The sequence below is a fragment of the Schistocerca serialis genome, chromosome 8, assembly GCF_023864345.2.
Source record: "Schistocerca serialis cubense isolate TAMUIC-IGC-003099 chromosome 8, iqSchSeri2.2, whole genome shotgun sequence".
NCBI lineage: Eukaryota > Metazoa > Arthropoda > Insecta > Orthoptera > Acrididae > Schistocerca > Schistocerca serialis.
Window position 1 is genome coordinate 204,092,787 of NC_064645.1, and position 20,343 is coordinate 204,113,129.

At 39.6% G+C, this 20,343-nt stretch overlaps 1 protein-coding gene across 1 annotated transcript in view; it reads right to left on the minus strand.

Moving 5' to 3' along the window:
- LOC126416438 (T-complex protein 1 subunit delta) overlaps window positions 1-10,298 on the minus strand; it is a 100,460-nt gene extending 90,162 nt beyond the window's left edge. The window contains exon 1 of the mRNA XM_050084161.1: window positions 10,037-10,298. Coding sequence (XP_049940118.1) covers window positions 10,037-10,148 — 112 coding nt within the window. The 5' untranslated portion in view covers window positions 10,149-10,298. The remainder of the gene's footprint in view (window positions 1-10,036) is intronic.
- Between the last annotated feature and the right edge of the window lie 10,045 nt (window positions 10,299-20,343).

Consider the following 20,343-nt stretch of genomic DNA (forward strand, 5'->3'; position numbering starts at 1 on the left):
TCTCAGTATGAAAAAACCAATAGTGTGCTGTATAATGTAATTAAATTAGACAAAAAACTTCTGCAAGTAATCAAAGGCAAAAGTGAAATGCATGCCTCCAGGGACAGGCTAAAAATGATCTGTAAGAAAAGTGATTTTATACCATAGTGTCAAGGATTACCTAAATGACATGTAAATTTTGTTGACAATTATACTAACTGCCAAAGGATGCATAAACAAACAAATAAATGGAAAATAAAAAGTGCAATATTTAAATGTCAATATTACTGGAATCAAAGATTTATCATTACAGATCAGACAAAGATTCAAAAGCCACTGAAGGTGCTCAGTTCTATTTAACAACAGTACTGCCTCAATGCCTTCAACATCAAGTGTTTTCATTTCATGACAATATTTGAAAAACCAAATTTATTTATTTTATTTTCTCGAGTTCTAAGCGCACACATAGGAGTCTATAAATTTACAATTTCAGGTAAGGAAATAGAACAAATTTACACATACACACACATCAAAACTGAAATAAAAGTTTCTGCCCAGAAATGAGCAGCTGCCACAGGGCTTTCTTGTGACTTGAACAACTTCTCCTCATTGCAAGACAGATCTGTTGTCAGTACCTGTTCTGTTTCCTTATCATCATCTGTATATGCAGTCAAAGTAAGGTCATCAGCAGCATATATGAAACTTTCACATGGATTAGGTCTTGGCTGATCATTTGTGTAAATGTTGATGAGCACCAGTGCCAGTATACTCCCCACAGAGTTGTCCATATTTTTTTGTGTTCCTCCAACATCTGCCTTTTCCCTGGAATTCAACACAGAATCTTTGGTTGCAAAGTAAAGCGCCAATTACTCTACTGAAACCTAGTTCTGGGTCAGCAAATAGGTTTGTGGAGCATTATGCAGTGTTGAATTTTATCATACGCAGATGAAAGATTCATTAATACCGCTCCAGTAACACTACCCCTGGGCCATTCCATGTCAAGTGGCCTAAATTTAAATATGCTCCCCATTCCATTATCTTGCATTTTGATGAAATTTTTACAAGATGTGCATACAGGACTTATATGGACCCTTACCAAATTACAGCTCCACAAGTAGTGTGGTTGGGCAACTACATTTGCACAAACTTTCATTGGTCCATGCTCACTTTGCCACTACCAAACTTGCTGTTATGGTTCCCAAGTCCTAATTTTTCAGTTATTGATTCAGTTGTTGAAATGTGTTAATAATATCAATTACAATTGATTCTAACAAGCTGTATTGTCAGCCCATTCTTGTTGTTGGTGGAGCTGGAATGACAGAAATAATGTGTTGGTCGGGAATCCAAGTTCTGCCTGGCTGGCCAGCAGAATGAATGTGCAGGTCCATTTCGATGCAAGACACTGACATTTTCTTCATCTGAAACTATTGAGACATTGCCAATCCACCAATTTCCATCATAAATATAGGTAATGTATTGGCCTGGTTGTAAGGCTGCAATATTTCCATAAGAAATCATTCTTTGACTTCATTCAACATTTGGCACAAAACAATTTATATCTTTGGGTATGCTTCTAATGCAAACTTACTTTTCATTTAATAGCACAGAGTGATGATTATCTCTTGTTCCTGATACTGTGCAGCCATTTTTGAAGCTTTCCCCCTGTTCAGTTTTTAATGCTTGAAACTGAAATTAACTGGATTCCACTGGTATTCTTTGAGCAGTGTTTAAACAAATCGGTTTGTGTCAAAATCTGGTGCTCAGTTGGTCTCTGAAGGCTTGCTCTTGCTGCCAGGGGCTTTTCAAACCATCCAACTCCACCACATGGAGATTTTCCATGGTTTGCAGCAAAAAAAGTTCCATTCAGCTGAGATTTCAAAGTCATTTTGATAGTTGCAAAGATTCTGGAAATTTTTGACACTTTTATACTGTGTTGCTGACCCATCACTGAAGTAGCAAATGTGTTTCGTTTTTTTGAAGGTGGCACTTTAGCTCTTCTATTAGTATCATTAAAAAAAGCATGTACAGCAACTGTGTCTTGCTTCAAGCATTCACTTATGACAGTAGCTGATGATGCTGATGCCTATATGTTATTTCTAAAGTACATAACAAATTGGTGTAAAGTTACGTGACTGCCAGCCAAATGAAAACCTTGAGCTGCATCTTAGACAATGAATAACTTTCAGCAAAATCAATCAATCTGATCAGTTCAGTTAGCTTGAGGCATTCCTTTATGGAATTTAGAAGCTTACTTTGGTGCTTTGCAATATAATGAGCAGAAAGCTTGAAAATCTTTCAAATCAAGATTTTCCATAAAATCTTCAGTGGTCATCTGCTTGGTTTCCAACGCATGAATGTGAACCCATTGTTTGCACTCAATGGTATCATCTGGATCCCTGTCCTCAAAACTGCTTTCTAAAAACTTTTTTAAAGTTGTTTTTCTGGACAGTGTCTCACCAAGGAAGCATGCAGTCTTTGGATTCCAAATAACACACTATTTTAGCAATCAGACTCTTTGTAAACTGCTGTTACAGGACTGCTTGCAAGTATCAATTCTAGGCTTTTATGCATAGTGCAAATACGGACTTAGTAAGTTCGTGCAGCATCTGCAGCGATGCAAAATTTTGGCCTCAACTCACAGAATTTAGAAAATCCAATTTCGGGCCTGTGCTGAAGTCAATGTGTGGCAAACATTTCTCTCAAATTATTCACACATCAAAACTTTATTTTTATTTATTCTAATTGAAACACAGTCCTTTTTTCCTGGGAAAATTTGCTTAAATTCTTTATTTTGGAGAAAATGTTACTACTCTTTCTTTTACACATTTGGAATCTTCTGGCAGTGTCAACAATACACCATCTTTTGCCTTTAACTTTCTAGCTGCTTTCACCATACTCTCTGAAACACTAAATTTAGAGGGGTAGCCCCAAAAGCAGTTCGACTTTTACTGAGTGTTTGATTCTGAAGGTTATGCTAATTCGGGTTCGTCTTCTGACTGGGATTAAGTTGACACAGACTTTTCTGCTTTCTTTGCTGAAAATTGTTTTTTACAGTAGAGCAAAGCTTCTGACCAAGTTTCACACTGCTTTGTCACAGCCTACAACTGACTTGCTGTTTCCACATTAAAAATCCATAAATCCATTTTTACAGAAAGGTTCTTTGCACTGAAATGGTTACAGCAGGATTTCTGTAGAAATTCATACTTGTCTGAAAGTATCGCTTTGTTATGAAAGCATATCTGTGTATCTTCAATAAAACATGTTTCACTTCTTTGGTTTACTAATCCTTGCTGTTCTCCCGGAAATTCTTTGAGATAATTTGAAATAACAGAAAAAACACATTTAACTAGTAATAACATCATTCAAAAATGCACACACTAAATCTGAACAGTCTTCACCACACAAAAGTGCCCTTTGCCATCACGGTCAAAGAATGCTTTTATCATCATCGTTGTCTCTAAACTTGTCTGTCACAAAAATGAAACACACTTTCCCTGGTAAGACAAAATGAGCTCTTTTCATGGTTCCAAGAGAAATGAAATTTGAGTGATCCCACTCGAAAGTGAGGCAAAATTAACTCAAATTTTTGAGTATATGTTCAAAAGTAATTATTTGGACAGTCAAGCTGATACACACAAAATTTTTGACAGATCACAGATGACTAAAGACTCAGCTTCAGCAATTTCTGTCAATAGACACATGCTGATAAACACAGTCCAAATTTGTTATGACAACGTTTATGATCCACTTTGATAGCACATTACGATAAATTTACTATAACTTGAGCTTTGTTCTACAACTTAGCCATTGCAACAAAAAGTTGAACTGGATTGCTAAGTTTCATCATGATAGGTCCCTTGGATCCTGAGCAGTGGTAAAACAAACTTTACAATTTACTCATTCAACTCACAATGTCAAAAAAGTAGGCTCCACAAAAAGGTGGTTAATGGCCTCAACAAGTTACTCATGGAGCAGTAATCTAATATATATATTGAAAAATATTCATCAAAATTGGAGGTGGTCAAGTGGGGACCTTTAGGTCATGAGACATGATTGCCCTTTCAAATCCACCCTCTATGTGCTGCACAAGATATTTGTGCTGCACATTTTGTTTGTAGTCCGAAACTGGCCTTTTCTTGTTAAGTACACTATCAGTCTTCAGTAATAGACAGCTCAAAAGCATTCTTTCAAACATCTTATATAGAAAGTCCCCCCCCCCCCCACACATGAACAATGGACCTTGCCATTGGTGGGGAGACTTGCATGCCTCAGCGATACAGATAGCCGTACCGTAGGTGCAGCCACAACGGAGGGGTATCTGTTGAGAGGCCAGACAAACACGTGGTTCCTGAAGAGGGGCAGCAGCCTTTTCAGTAGTTGCAGGGGCAACAGTCTGGATGATTGACTGATATGGCCTTGTAACACTAACCAAAACAGCCTTGCTGTGCTGGTACGGTGAACGGCTGAAAGCAAGTGGAAACTACGGCCGTAATTTTTCCCAAAGGCATGAGGTTTTACCGTATGGTTAAATGATGATGGCATCCTCTTGGGTAAAACATTCCGGAGGTAAAATAGTCCCCATTCGGATCTACAGGCGGGGACTACTCAAGACGATGTCGTTATCAGGAGAAAGAAAACTGGCGTTCTACGGATCGGAACGTGGAATGTCAGATCCCTTAATCGGGCAGCTAGGTTAGAAAATTTAAAAAGGGAAATGGACAGGTTAAAGTTGGATATAGTGGGAATTAGTGAAGTTTGGTGGCAGGAGGAACAAGACTTCTGGTCAGGTGACTACAGGGTTATAAACACAAAATCAAATAGGGCTAATGCAGGAGTAGGTTTAATAATGAATAGGAAAATAGGAATGCGGGTAAGCTACTACAAACAGCATAGTGAACGCATTATTGTGGCCAAGATAGATACGAAGCCCACGCCTACCACAGTAGCACAAGTTTATATGCCAACTAGCTCTGCAGATGACGAACAAATGTATGATGAAATAAAAAAAATTATTCAGATAGTGAAGGGAGATGAAAATTTAATAGTCATGGGTGACTGGAATTCGTCAGTAGGAAAAGGGAGAGAAGGAAACATAGTAGGTGAATATGGATTGGGGCTAAGAAATGAAAGGGGAAGCCGCCTGGTGGAATTTTGCACAGAGCACAACATAATCATAGTTAACACTTGGTTCAAGAATCATAAAAGAAGGTTGCATACATGGAAGAAGCCTGGAGATACTGATAGGTTTCAGATAGATTATATAATGGTAAGACAGATTTAGGAACCAGGTTTTAAATTGTAAGACATTTCCAGGGGCAGATGTGGACTCTGACCACAATCTAGTGGTTATGAACTGTAGATTAAAACTGAAGAAACTGCAAAAAGGTGGGAATTTAAGGAGATGGGACCTGGATAAACACAGTTTCAGGGAGAGCATAAGGGAACAATTGGCGAGAATGGGGGAAAGAAATACAGTAGAAGAAGAATGGGTAGCTTTGAGGGATGAAGTGGTGAAGGCACCAGAGGATCAAATAGGTAAAAAGACGAGGACTAGTAGAAATCTTTGGGTAACAGAAGAAATATTGAATTTAATCGATGAATGGAGAAAATATAAAAATGCAGTAAATGAAGCAGGCAAAAAGGAATACAAAGGTCTCAAAAATGAGATCGACAGGAAGTGCAAAATGGCTAAGCATGGATGGCTAGAGGACAAATGTAAGGATGTAGAGGGTTATCTCACTAGGGGTAAGATAGATACCGCCTACAGGAAAATTAAGGAGACCTTCAGAGAAAAGAGAACCACTTGTATGAATATCAAGAGCTCAGATGGAAACCCAGTTCTAAGCAAAGAGGAGAAAGCAGAAAGTTGGAAGGAGTATGTAGAGGGTCCATAGAAGGGCAATGTAGTTTAGGACAATATTATGGAAATGGAAGAGGATGTAGATGAAGATGAAATGGGAGATATGATACTGCGTGAAGAGTTTCACAGAGCACTGAAAGACCTGAGTCGCAACAATGCTCCGGGAGTAGACAACATTCCATTAGAACTACTGACAGCCTTGGGAGAGCCAGTCCTGACAAAACTCTACCATTTGGTGATCAAGATGTATGAGACAGGCGAAATACCCTCAGACTTCAAGAAGAATATAATAATTTCAATCCCAAATAAAGCAGGTGTTGACAGATGTGAAAAATACCGAACTATCATTTTAATAAGTCACAGCTGCAAAATAATAACACGAATTCTATACAGACGAATGGTAAAACTGGTAGAAGCCGACCTCGGGGAAGATCAGTTTGGATTCCGTAGAAATATTGGAACACGTGAGGCAATACTGACCCTATGACTTACCTTAGAAGCTAGATTAAGGAAAGGCAAACCTACCTTCCTAGCATTTGTAGGCTTAGAGAAAGCTTTTGACAATGTTGACTGGATTACTCTCTTTCAAATTCTGAAGGTGGCAGGAGTAAACTACAGGGAGCGAAAGGTTATTTACTATTTGTACAGAAACCAGATGGCAGTTATAAGAGTCGAGGGACACGAAAGGGAAGCAGTGGTTGGGAAGGGAGTGAGACAGGGTTGTAGCCTCTCCCCGATGTTATTCAATCTCTATATTGAGCAAGCAGTGAAGGAAACAAAAGAAAAATTCGGAGTAGGTATTAAAATCCATGGAGAAGAAATAAAAACTTTGAGGTTCGCCGATGACATTGTAATTCTGTCAGAGACAGCAAAGGACTTGGAAGAGCAGTTGAATGGAACGGATAGTGTCTTGTAAGGAGGATATAAGATGAACATCAACAAAAGCAAAACAAGGATAATGGAATGTAGTCGAATTAAGTCGGGTGATGCTGAGGGAATTAGATTAGGAAATGAGACACTTAAAGTAGTAAAGGAGGTTTGCTATTTGGGGAGCAAAATAACTGATGATGGTCAAAGTAGAGAGGATATAAAATGTAGACTGGCATTGGCAAGGAAATCGTTTCTGAAGAGAAATTTGTTAACATCGAGTATAGATTTAAGTGTCAGGAAGTCGTTTCTGAAAGTATTTGTATGGAGTGTAGCTGTGTATGGAAGTGAAACATGGACGATAAATAGTTTGGACAAGAAGAGAATAGAAGCTTTCGAAATGTGGTGCTACAGAAGGATGCTGAAGATTAGATGGGTAGATAACGAAACTAATGAGGAGGTACTGAATTGGGGAGAAGAGAAGTTTGTGGCACAACTTGACTAGAAGAAGGGATCGGTTGGTAGGACATGTTCGGGGGCATCAAGGGATCACTAGTTTAGTATTTGAGGGCAGCGTGGAGGGTAAAAATCGTAGAGGGAGACCAAGAGATGAATACACTAAGCAGATTCAGAAGGATGTAGGTTGCAGTAGGTACTGGGAGATGATGAAGCTTGCACAGGATAGAGTAGCATGGAGAGCTGCATCAAACCAGTCACAGGACTGAAGACCACAACAACAACATATAGACAGTATAATAATGAGCTCGTCCAATAGCTTGGAGGGTTGGAAAGCTCTTTCTCCAATTTTACAACAGCAATTATCTAGGTTTCCCTCCACACTTTTGGTTTATTATTCTGTTTTAAGCAGTTATCATAGAGTTCCACAAGCCTTTTCAGTGTTCTTAGTCTGAGTTCATTTGTCTGTTCTATTTGTCATCCATTGGTCCTTATCATCCTTACTTTTCTCCTATGGCTTTTTCAGCTCTCCTTCACTAAAGGAGCTGAGAACTGATTCATTTCCAGGTGCCCTTGCCACTGAATCTTAGGTCATTTGCCTCATTTGTCTGGTTTACATTTATAAGAAGCTGTTGAATTATTTGATTTGGGGAAATGTTTGCATGAGTTCTCTTTCATGTTGAATGATGGTGTTAATTACTCAGCACCATAATTGAGTCTGATAGACAGAAACAGAGCAACTTAAAGAATATTTTCTTCATCAGGAGAAGGAAAGGGAATTTAATACATTTTGAGCCACAAGTGCTTTACAGTCATCTCAAATACAATGTTTGCAAGAGAGTCTGTTGATCGACAGACAAATGTAAGTTTATAACATGATGATAATCCACTGTCCAAACATACTTTTTAAAAACTTAAGTATTCTTACAGTGATTATGCAGTTTTGAAATGCAACTAATTAACATCTATTTAGCACTTCCACAATTTATTGTATTAGTTCTTGTACCTTTTGTCACATTGAGCCTTTGTGTCAGTCATAAAAGAAATTCACCAATGAGTGACTAAACATGGAAGTAAATAACTAATGAATATAATTTTTCTAAATTTTTATTCCCTGCAGAAGTCAAATTTCTCTACCCATGTCTATTTCCACATCCCCCCCCCTCTCTCTACCTTTCTTTGTGGATTAACAACATCGTTCCTGTTTACTTCTTAATTTAATTTCCTGTACGGTGTTCAGTCATGTAGTACTTGATACTGGATAAATTTTTGACATGGCTTTCTATCAGAGCAGCATATAAGCTGAAACTATTCTCACCATAATACATTTTTCTACCTAAAGTGTGCAACTCTGATTTTGACTGAGGTAGTGTTAAGTAACATGGATCAACCACTTGTTTCATACATAATTTGTGTCCTGCAGATCTAATTATAGAGAACCTTCAAGGATATGAAATGAGTCAGGGTACACAACAACAATGTTTAGTATCTGCTAGAAACAGCACTAATAATTTACTACTGTTACAGCAGTTTAACATATTTTGACTTACTGTAGCTAAAAATTAATTGGAATGCTGCTACTAAGAAACAAAAGCTGGAGCTTCCTCTGTTGCATGTGGCTGCTGGTTACCTCTTAATGTCCATCAACTATTAATAGTCTACAGTGACTTATTTACCATAAGAACAAAGTCATGTATAAATTAAAACTTACTTCTTGTGCCACTAACATGAATATAATTTTCACGTACAGATGTACTAAGGCTTTCTTTGGGACTTCATTTTGAATTTGAGTATTCTCATACTTTACGTTAGGTGGGAGCTTGATGAGGATATTCACATCACAATAGAGTTCCACTCTAAACTCTAGGCATGGATGTCAAGGCTGCATGGAAATTGTGTGTGTCATAAGGTAGTTTTGTAAACAACAAATCAACAAAAACCAATTTTTTATATCAGCCGCATATATTGTTACAGAGAAAATACTGTTCGAGAAAATACTGTTCAGTGAACAAGTCTTATAAGTCTCTGTGACGTGTTTGGTTATCTACTTCAAACAGAATTCTAACTAGATCTACTTTGTTAAGCTAGAGGAATCTTCCATTCACTGCAGCTACAGCACCACGACAGTTAAGTCCACAAGACAATGAAGTGAAAGCATATAAAATAAAAACAGTACCACAGTCTTCAAGGCCAACACAATGAGGACTGCCAAAAATGCCAAGTAGTGCTTCCTGACAATGAATGAATCATAACTTAAGAGTTTTTACTACTCATCTGTGTTGCTTGATGGGCCCAATTAATCACCGATATAGCCACTTAACAAATGATTCATAACATCAAGCTCACAGTACTGATGCAGTTCTTGTGTACAAATCTGCTTACTTGATCTTGTGTAAAGATCTCATGTCGTCACATCGAATAACGTAATTTGTAGACAAGAGAAAAAAAAAAAAAAAAAACCTCTTGTAAGTTTCACAATCTGGATCTTCCGCGATATCTACTACGTGTGCGACTGTCTTCAATACTAGTATACTTCCCACTGTCACTGAGGCGTTATTATGCATCAAAATGTCGTTCAGTGGCCTGTTCGTTATCTAATGTTTGTCTTCTGAATTTACCTTTAGTTTTTATATCGACCACCCTGCTTCAAGCTAACTTCAACCATGGCTAGCTACAGAGGCGTCTGTCGCCTCAACCAAGATTTCATGTTGAAATGGGTATCCAGCATCACACTAGCCAAATTTTTATTTCAGTAAAGACTGTAACGGGCATTGGGAATCCGAGCGATAAAATTAAGATTTTTCAGAATCAGATATATGCCTCACTTGTAAGAAGTTGCGACAAATAACTTCGGTAGAGTAACTTTGGGCATACCTTTGGCAGCATTTATATTGCTCTCGCGAACGTCTGCTGGTTTTCTCTTATCTTTATAAGCACCCGCTTGGGTCTTTCTGGAATCGCCAGCGCCAGTTTGTGCAGTCATCATGGAAAAATAAATGCGCTCCGCTTAAATTAACCACACTTTACACAAGCACGTGTAAAACCTTTCCTCCCAAATTTCTGAACTGTCCACCCACGCTCGAAAATCACTCTCGTCCTTATACGGCAACAATCCCAAAGACAACTACCAACAATTCTTTAGATCTTTGAACGAAGTGCCTTTTCTAGAGGAAGTTGGAGAATCAAAGAACTTCCTACAGTTCTTAATAAAGAAAGTAAACAAAACTGATTCTGGAGGCGGGGCATATATTACCGCAAACAAGAGAGACAAACAATGGGTTGAAACATATTAATTACTTTACGTCACTACGTATTAGAGAGGTTGAAGCGATAAAGTTTGTTTTCTAGCAAGTATTTAAAAAAAATGACCTGGAGAAAGTATTTTTAAAAATTGCATATTGAACTGCAGAGATTATCCCTATTTATCGCTGCTTTTGAAATATGATACAATCTGCAATTTTCTGAAGAGCAGTGAAGCATGTTCAGGCCAGTTCATACAATAATTTGTTCATCATAAGAATAAACCAGATGTAAACATTGCACTATATGTTCTTCCGCGTTTTGGCTATACGATAAATCGCACAAATCTAAGGGTTATCAATTCGCCTAAATACCTAGGAATTACAATTTGGAGCAACTTAAATTGGAAAAACCACACAGATAATATTGTGGAGAAGGAGAAACAAAGACTGCACTTTGTTGGCGGAACACTTAGAAGATGCGACAAACCCACTAAAGAAACAGCCTTCATTACACTTGTCCGTCCTCTGCTGGAACATTGCTGCGCGGTTCTCTTTGCGGCGAGATCTATTTACGAAATTTCAATCACCAACTTTCTCTTCGGAATGCGAAAATATTTTATTGACACCCACCTACGTAGGGAGAAATGATCATCATGTAATAAAATAAGAGAAATCAGAGCTCGAACGGAAAGATTCAGGTGTTTCTTTTTCCCACGCTTCATTCGAGAGTGGAATGGTAAAGAAGTAGTATGAAAATAATTCCATGAACCCTCTGTCAGGCACTTCAGTGTGAATTGCAGAGTAACACCGACCCGCACATTAACAAAGAACCGCACTTGATGAGCGCTAGTAACTGTGGCATGTTGGTTATCCTCACTCCAAAAATGCGAATTGTGCATATTGAAGACTCCATCACGCCCCAACGTTGCTTCATCGGTAAATAACACGAGGGATGGAAATGTAGGATATATTTCACACTGTTCCAGGTACCACCGCGAAAACTATGCTCTGGGTGGATAATCAATTGGTTCCAGGTTGCGGACACGCTGCAAGTGAAATGGACGTAAAAATTGCACTCGAAGGACTGTTCTTACATTCGTCTGATTCGTCCCCATGTTACGTGCAATTGCACAAGTGTTGATTGAAGGATCCTGCTCCGCATGCTGCAAGACAGCTTCCTCAAATTGCAGCGTTCTTACCGTGCGACGACGTCCCTGTCCAGGTAATCTGCTAAATGACCCAGTCTCACGCAGATGTTGGTATAGAGCAGCAAAGGTCATATGGTGCGGGATACGGCGATTAGGATATTGTTGTTGATAAACCCGCTGTGCAGCTTGTCGGTTGTGTTGCGTTACGCAGTATGCACCAACCACATCAGTGTACTCACTCCAGGTGTATCACTCTATTAGTAAACGCAGACAATGCACTACTACACTGGTGGACAGCAGTTGCCTACAACTGAAGATCGTAATACGGCCTCTAACAATTGAAGAGAGTAATTTGGCCTCCACCGGTTTAAAAAATCCTCATAGGAAAAAAATGATATTAGGGAAAAATATTTGTTTTGATGTCACCTACCAGAGTTTGTCGGTTTAAGTACTTTTCATCCTGTATATCCCGCCAGCGTTCGTCAGTGACGAGTGAAAAAGCTGTGTGCGTTAGTTCCAGTACGTCTGGCAGGTTGTTTTGTCACTTCTCGGGCCAAATCCCACAGCTTGGCTCCAGATCAGTTCTGTTGGGTTCGTATTCTTATGGTACAGTAGCAAATGTAAAAATGAAGCATTTGTATGATGCGCTCGATGCTGTGAAAATGATTGTTTTTCATATGTGTTATGAAACGATGGACATAGTCCAAATAAAGAGGATTAGGTTTATCATTTTTGCCTTGAAAATTAAATTGTTATGTTTTCTTAATTTAAACAACTTTTATGAACAGTCTTTCATGTAACATCGATAATTAAGAATTTGCATTTGAAACGGAAAAAGGAATTTCGCGTCCAATATGTAATTAGAAGCAAGAGGCCATGCATTATTCATAAAAAATGATGATGAGTTTCATAATTACGAGATGTAGGTATTTCAAATTGAGCGAGAAGAAAAAAATTATACTGGAGAAATCTGCACGAACGCATGAATAGCCGACTTTGCTTTACATTCCGTTACGCTATCGACTGCGCTACACGTTCAATGTGAGTTGCTTTATCAACTGCATTATATACAACGCTGGGAAAACTTCAAAGCCGATTATCTCGGTAAATTTATGGAAAACATTAAGAACAACCTATTTCTCAGTACTTTTTAACCGTGTTCGACACGCGTGTTTCACTACGGAACAGAAAGCAACCTCAGCCATTTTCATACTACGCATTAACAGCGCGGCAATTAGAGTACAACGCTGCAGAGGCTGTGACCGTACACGATTTTTGAAATAAAAACTGCGTGGCTAAAGCGTGATTAAGAAAATCGTCGATGGCTGTTAATGCATTTGAATATCTTGAAGTTTTACTTAACGTAACTTAGTAATAAGATATCTAATACACAAGCAGGACCTAATTCTGGGAGTGTAACAACACAAGTGTACGTATTCTACTGCTTCTGACCAATCACCGCGTTTGTGTTTGTTTACATCAGGTTTATTCTCATGATGAACGAAATATAGTTGTCACGCTGCGTGACGTGACAACATTCCACAATGTATTGCAAAGATGATATTCATACAGAAAATCAAGTGAAGCCTTGGTTTTTCGGGAACAAAGTTTGACGATGTTGTCGTATGCTAACACCGCTAGGCAACTATTTACGCTGCGCAAACTCAAGTTACAGTAGTAGATATTGCGCTTCTGTGCCTTAATCTTTATTTTTACTTTATTTAATTTTTTTAACATTCTTATTGACCAATTAGGATCACCTAACAACTTCGGTTCTTCTTCTTTCCTTGTTATTTTCTATTTGTCCATTACTCCTTCGTCTTCTTCCCATATTATCTTGTGGGAACGTGGGAGTAGCCAGTGATGGATGCTTCGTTTACTCCATGCAAGTGCAGCGAACGTTAGACATAAGTGTTTACTCTTCGATTATTAGTTGAGTTTACTTTTATTTTCCGAGTCGGAAAAATAAAGTGTTTTGTGCAAAGCTCTATGTGGGTTTAATTTGTTGTCTACACAACTGGTGACCCTGGGAAAAATAGAAAAAGCTCTCGCAAGTTAATATTGTGTGGTAGTTTCGTCAAAGATGGAAGAATCTAACAAAATTCTCCAAGCAACAAGCGACGAGATACGACGGCTAAAGCAAGAGATTGGGCTTTCGGAGCTTGAAATGCCGAAGAATGGTGGCGAAACGGAATCCAAAAATTTACAAACTCTGGTAGTATACCCACATTCTGAAGATTTTTCGCGCACGAACACGCCATTATCAACAACGCCATAGTTGCAGTTAAGAGCGCCTCCATTCATGTATACGCAACCAGACATAAGGTTTGCGATAATAGAGAATATCATCGAGCAACAACACATAACCGAAGAGTATGAACAATTCACTCTCACAATTAGCAACTTGGATCAGAGGGCAACAGCAGTAATCTCTGATATGATCATACATCCGCCGCTCCAACAATCATACACCGCAATAAAAAACGACGTTGACCGCTCGCTGCATGAAATTACCTGAACAGCGTCTTTCCCAGGTGATGTATCAGGAGAAACGCGGCGACAGAAGTCCATCTGAATTTTGGAGACACTTACATATTGTAGTCAACGCAAGCATGATACCTAATGGATTGTTACTGCACATCCGGCGACAGTAGTTTCCTCATCAAATTCAACTGACGTTGATTGCGGACAAATGACAGTCTCTTGACAAGCAACTGCAAATAGCTGACAGAGCTTTCGCTACTCTACAGTCGACGCTCATAGCGTCTGTAGCAACGTCATCTGCCACCTCTGCAATGGAAGCCAATGATGACTCATAGGAATGATTAGAAGAATCCAAGCTAAGCTGTGCAGCCACAGGTTACTGACAAAAACTAGGCATCGCTGAGGGGACAGGAAATTGCAAGATGCGATGGAAAATATGCCTACTCGGCTACATAACTTGGAGCTGCAGGCGTCCACCAGGTTAACCAGTAACAAGATGACGTCAGATGCCAAACAGGATCAAGCTCACACCGACAATTTTTACTGGTATCACAGACGATTCGGGTCACAAGCTATGAGATGCACAAAACCTTGCGGATACCCAAATGGCGAGGGAAGCCCGCTCTAAGCGCTACGGGCTGCGGCACTCGCGAACCGCGCTGTATACGAATGGGGAATCAGGTGACAGTTGCAGGCAGCAACACGCACAATCAAGGTAAGGCACTGGAAGGCTTCCCATATGCTGCGCCTTTATGCCACTCTGCATCACCCTGGGAGTTTAAGCTAATATCACACAGATTACAAGTGGTTGATAGACTCTCAGGCCTCAACTTCCTGATAGACACCGGCTCGGAAGTGAGCATCTCGCTGGCCCCGAGCTTTCTTAAAAAGGACACATGGGAGCCTTTGAAATTGATAGCAGTTAACAATTCAAGTATAAACACATACAGTTATAAAGAACTCACGATAGATATTGGTTTTGCTACCTGTTATAAGTGGAATTTTGTAGTGGCAGATATTTTACAGCCAATCTTAGGCGCAGATTTCTTGTCTCATTTTGCACTCACCATGGACTTGTCAAATCACTCTCTTACTACCGGATCAAAAAGGGGCATGTTAAAAGGTTTTCGGTGCAGTGTGGCAGAGGCTGTTTTAGGAAGAGTCAGTAGCTCAGCTATACAGTCTCCCCAACAAGAAGCCATAAGGACTCCAGTAGTTAAACATAACTCAGTGCATTACATACGCACCACCCCAGGTCCGTCAGTATCAAGACACGTCCGCAGATTAGCCCCAGAGCGATTAGCGGAGACAAAAGCTATATTTGAGGAGATGCACCAGGCTGGAGTAATTAGAAGATCTGCCAGTTCTTGGGCGTCCCCTCTCCACCTGGTACGCAAGAAAAACGGCACATGACGTCGCTGTGGCGACTACCGCCGATTGAACACGAGAACAATCCCGGACAAGTTCCCCATACCAAACATTCAAGAGTTTACCTATGCTCTTGCGTGTGCGAAAGTATTCTCAGTACTGGATTGTCGTGATGCATACAGTCAGATTCCTGTGGCTGCTGCTGACGTGGCAAAGACGGCGGTGATCACACTCTTTGGGCTACTCGAATTACTGTTTATGCCATACGGACACAAAAATGCAGCCCAGTCCTAGCAAAGATTCGTCGATGAAGTGCTCCAGGGAGTACCTTCCTTCTATGCATATCTGGAAGATATTTTGGTATTCTCAGAGGATATGCAATCACATGATAGACATATTCAGGAGGTACGACAGAGGCCCGATAAATATGGAGTAGTGTTAAATGAGCACAAATGCGTCATGGGCAAGAGTCAAGTAACTTTTCTCGGCTATGTAGTCCTAACCGACAGTATACAATCATTACCGGAGAAGATCGACATGTTAGGCAACTTACCAAAACCCACAGACTACAAACAACTTAGACGTTATCTCGTAACGGTAATTTTTATCTGCGTCATTTACCAATTACCGCCGAAACAGACGCCCCACTTACGAGTGCACTGACTGGCAAGAATACCACAGAAAAGCGAAAGCTTCAGTGGACACCAGAAATGACAAAAGCTTTTGGAGACTTACAAAGAAGCTTAGAAGAGACAGTGTTACTCGCGCACCCCATAGCTGCAGCACCGTTGAGTTTTGTTGTAGACGCCAGCCAGGTCGCAATTGGTGCAGCCTTGCAACGACAGGTCGATGGTCATTGGCAACCTCTTAGTTTCTTCACAAAGAGGCTGCAACTCCGAAAGACAAGATGGAGTGCATATGATAGAGAGTTGTTGGAAATATATGAAAGCGCCAAACATTTCCTCCCGTATACTGAAGCCAGGCCAGTAATAATTTTCACTGATCATAAACCTATAGTGTCAGTTTTCAGCAACATAAGAGATAAGTGCTCACCAAGGCAGTTCCGGCACATAGAGTTTGTCAGTCAATTTACCATGGTTTAAGACACATCGGAGGCGCAGAGAATCTGGTTGGAGATTACTTTTCTCGTGTTTGCGGTGTGACCAGCACAATAAACTACGAAGAAGTCGCGACATCGCACGAAGCGGATCTGGATCTACAGAAGCTATTGACAGACCACACAACAGGGTTACACTTACGGCCGATACTCATACCAGGAAGAAGGCTTAAGTTATAGTGCATTATATCACGGCAGAAGCCGGGCCCATACATTCCACAACAATTTCGTAAGGCGGCATTTGACTGTGTTCATGGCCTGGCACACCCAGGGGCAAATGCCACGATCAAGCTACTGACAGCACGTTTCGTCTGGCCATCAATTAAAAAGGACGCCAGGGAATGGGCTCGCGCATGCCTACAGTGTCATTGCTGCAAAGTTGGACGACACGTTCATGCAGAAATTGGGAATTTCACAGGATCACCATCAAGATTTGCACCTGTCCTTCTGTACTTAGTGGGTCCACTCCCAGTTTCAGATGGCTATAAATACTTGTTAACAGTGGTATACAGACGCACGAAATGGGCGGAGGCCACTCCGATCAGTGACATAGTGGCAGAAACGCATGCAAAAGCGTTTGTCTCTCAATGGCTAGCTCGCTTTGGTTGTTCCCTTCATATCACAACAGATCAAGGCCGCCAGTTCGAGTCTATTCTGTTCAACGAGCTAACTAATTTATGTGAGTTCCAGCACCACCATACAACAAGCTACCATCCAGTGGGCAATGTTATGGTGGGGAGGTGGCACAGGATGTTGAAGGCAGCTCTTATGTGTCGTCAGAGAAGCTGGACAGAAGCATTACCATCGGTTCTCCTTTGATTATGGACCACAAACAAGACGAATATCAGTAGCGAAATTGGTGCATGGGGAACCAATGAGAATCCCAGCAGATTACCTAACCGCCACTGTATCACTGATGCCAACAAACCTCTCATCACTGATACGTTAAATCCGTCAGCATGTGGAAACAATGTATCTAGACATGGTGAGCGACCAGTTTTCGTACATAATACGTTGGCAGACTGTACACATCTCATGCTCCGCACAGATTCAGTCAGAACGCCACTACAACCACCATATATTGGACCTTATAGAATAGTACGACGCAACACCCATGCTGTGGACATCTCACCGAACGACGGAACTATTAGAGTGTCCATAGAGAAGGTAAAACTAGCATGTGTCTTACCATAACTGGAGTATGATGACACTCAACAGGATGAGAAGGACCAAAGTTTGGGACTCACAACGCATGATATGGCAGAAGAACCCATGGCAAGAGGGCATGGAAGCAGAACGCAACAACCCACACCGGCTCCCTCATCCTCGCAGCAACTAGTTATCCATACGAGATTGGGGAGACAAGTCAAATTTAAATACACGTTTATCCCGGGTGCTCCGCGCTTTAAGGGGGGCTGTGTGGGAACGTGGGAGTAGCCAGTGATGTGGGCTTCGTTTACTCCATGCAAGTACAGCGAACATTATATATAAGTTTTTACTCTTTGACTGTTAGTTGAGTATACTTTCCTTTCCCGAGTCGGAAAAATAAAGTATTTTGTGCAAAGCTGTATGTGGGTTTAATTTGTTGCCTGTAATCTTTTCGTTTCTTCTGTCCATGTTGTTTCAGAATTCTCACTTCCCCTGCATTGAAAGCCTCCTAAATACAATATTTTATTCTTGAAAAGATTTCAGTCTGTTATTTTCGATTCTTTGACGTTGTTCCTTTCTAGATTTTTCCCTTATTTCTGTAATCCAAGATATCATCGATTTCTTCTTTCAGATATACAGCAATATTTGTTTCATGACCCTATTTTCATTCATTCGGTACACATGTCCAAATAAGAGTAATCTTCTCTTAGCCATCACTTCTGATATTTTCTCTATATTTAGATAGATCTCCTCATTACTTCTCATTTTCCATCCATCTGCAGTTTGTATTGCACCTGTTATTTTTCTAACCATCTGTCTTTCAGGTACCTCTGTTTTCTCCAGCTTATAGTCCCTTGTTAGGCCTTCATATCCATATAAAAATTCTGGTCATACCACTTTGACATAGTGTTGTATTTCTAGAAATGAATTCCTTTATATAAATATTCTTTGTCAAACAGTATGCACTCTCCAATTTGTTTACTCTTGCATCTACTGCAAATCGTTCTAGTCCATTCTATTGTATAGTTTCCCTAAGATATTTGAATTTTTTACTCACTCTATTTTACCTATTTGTGTTTCTATGAATTTTGGTGCATTTTGTGTGTTTGGCGTGGATTTTGCTTCTTCAATATAAATTCTTAGACCAATTCTATTTGCTATTTCTTCCAGAAGATTTATTTGAATAACTGTAGTTCTCAGATTTTCTGAAAGTACTGCAAAATTGTCTGCAAAAGCCAGGCGGTTTACCTTAATTCAACTTCTTTTCCTTCCTAGAAAAATGGTTCAGTTTTGTGATTCCTCAGCTATAGATTCCAGATCCTTACAATTTTTTCTAGAACACCATTAAATAGTAAAGGCGATGAACCATCCCCTTGTCTAACACCAATTTTTATTTCAAATGGCTGAGACAATTCTTCCATAAATTTAACTTTAGATATCTTCTTTGTTAGAGTTTCATATATTATGTATGCTAATTTCGCTTGAACACCAAATTATGTAATGATTTTATCTATTGTCTCTCTGTCTACCGAATCAAATGCTTTTTGAAATCAATAAATAATACTATTACAGCTTTGCTGGTTAAAATTCTGTAGTGAATTATTGGTTTTAAGTTAAAAATCTGTTATGTGCAGATCTTCCCTTTTGAAAACCTCTCAGTTTTTTGTCTAAGGTTTCTACCACTCTGTCCAGGAGAACTGATGATGATATACTTATGCCAGTGGCAGAAGTGACACTCCTCTGAAACTGTTGATCTTTTGTTTGTCTCCCTTTTTATGTGGCAGATGGATTAACGCAACTTTCCAGCCTGCTGGAATCTTTTAGGTTTTCCAAATGTTCTGAAAAAGCAGTTCTAGATCATTTATAATCTATGGTTCTGACCATTTCAATAATTCTGCTGTAATGGAGTCTTCACCATTTTCTTACTTGTTTTTGAGTGATCTGATGGCTTCATGATTTTCTTGCTCTGTCGGTAGGAATCTTCCTCCAGATTTTGTGATATTGCTGGACACTCCAATTTAAGTGTTGAAACTAGACAGCTTAAGAGCCTGTCAAAAAATATTCTAGTATTTTGCAATTTTCTTTGTTATTTAGTCCTATTTTGCGATTTTCATTTTTGAAACAAATATTTGGTGCTTGCTTTTTTCTTACATAAAATACTGTTCCAAACACTGACATGTTTATTATTATACTTACTACTGGTTTCCCTTTATAAATTCTGTAATGATGTGTATCAACTACATTCTCATTTAAGAATCTCGTTTCCTGCATTGCTAATATTTATGTATTGTTGTTCTATAACAATAATTCCAAGTCCTTCTGTTTCCCAATTTTCGGAAGAGAATTTACATGTAATATTCAAAAGTAGCAGTTCTATTTGAACTTAAACTTAAAAGGCTTTACAGTATAGTCTATCAGAGCTACCAGCCGGGGTAGTGCATCCATCGTCTGAACTTCCTATTTCGTTATCTGAAGTTGTAAATTGTAGAGAGTAAGAACAGCATCATCCTTGAATTACCAAACTGTATCTAGGTTGTTAGCCTGGAGTATTATCGATTCAGCCGCCACTAATATGTGCAACAGACGCCACTAACGTGGGAACCATCGTGCCCTTTGTCCACTTCAGCCCTGGACAAGAGGTTACCTATTTTGCCAGCTCTGCCATACCAAAAT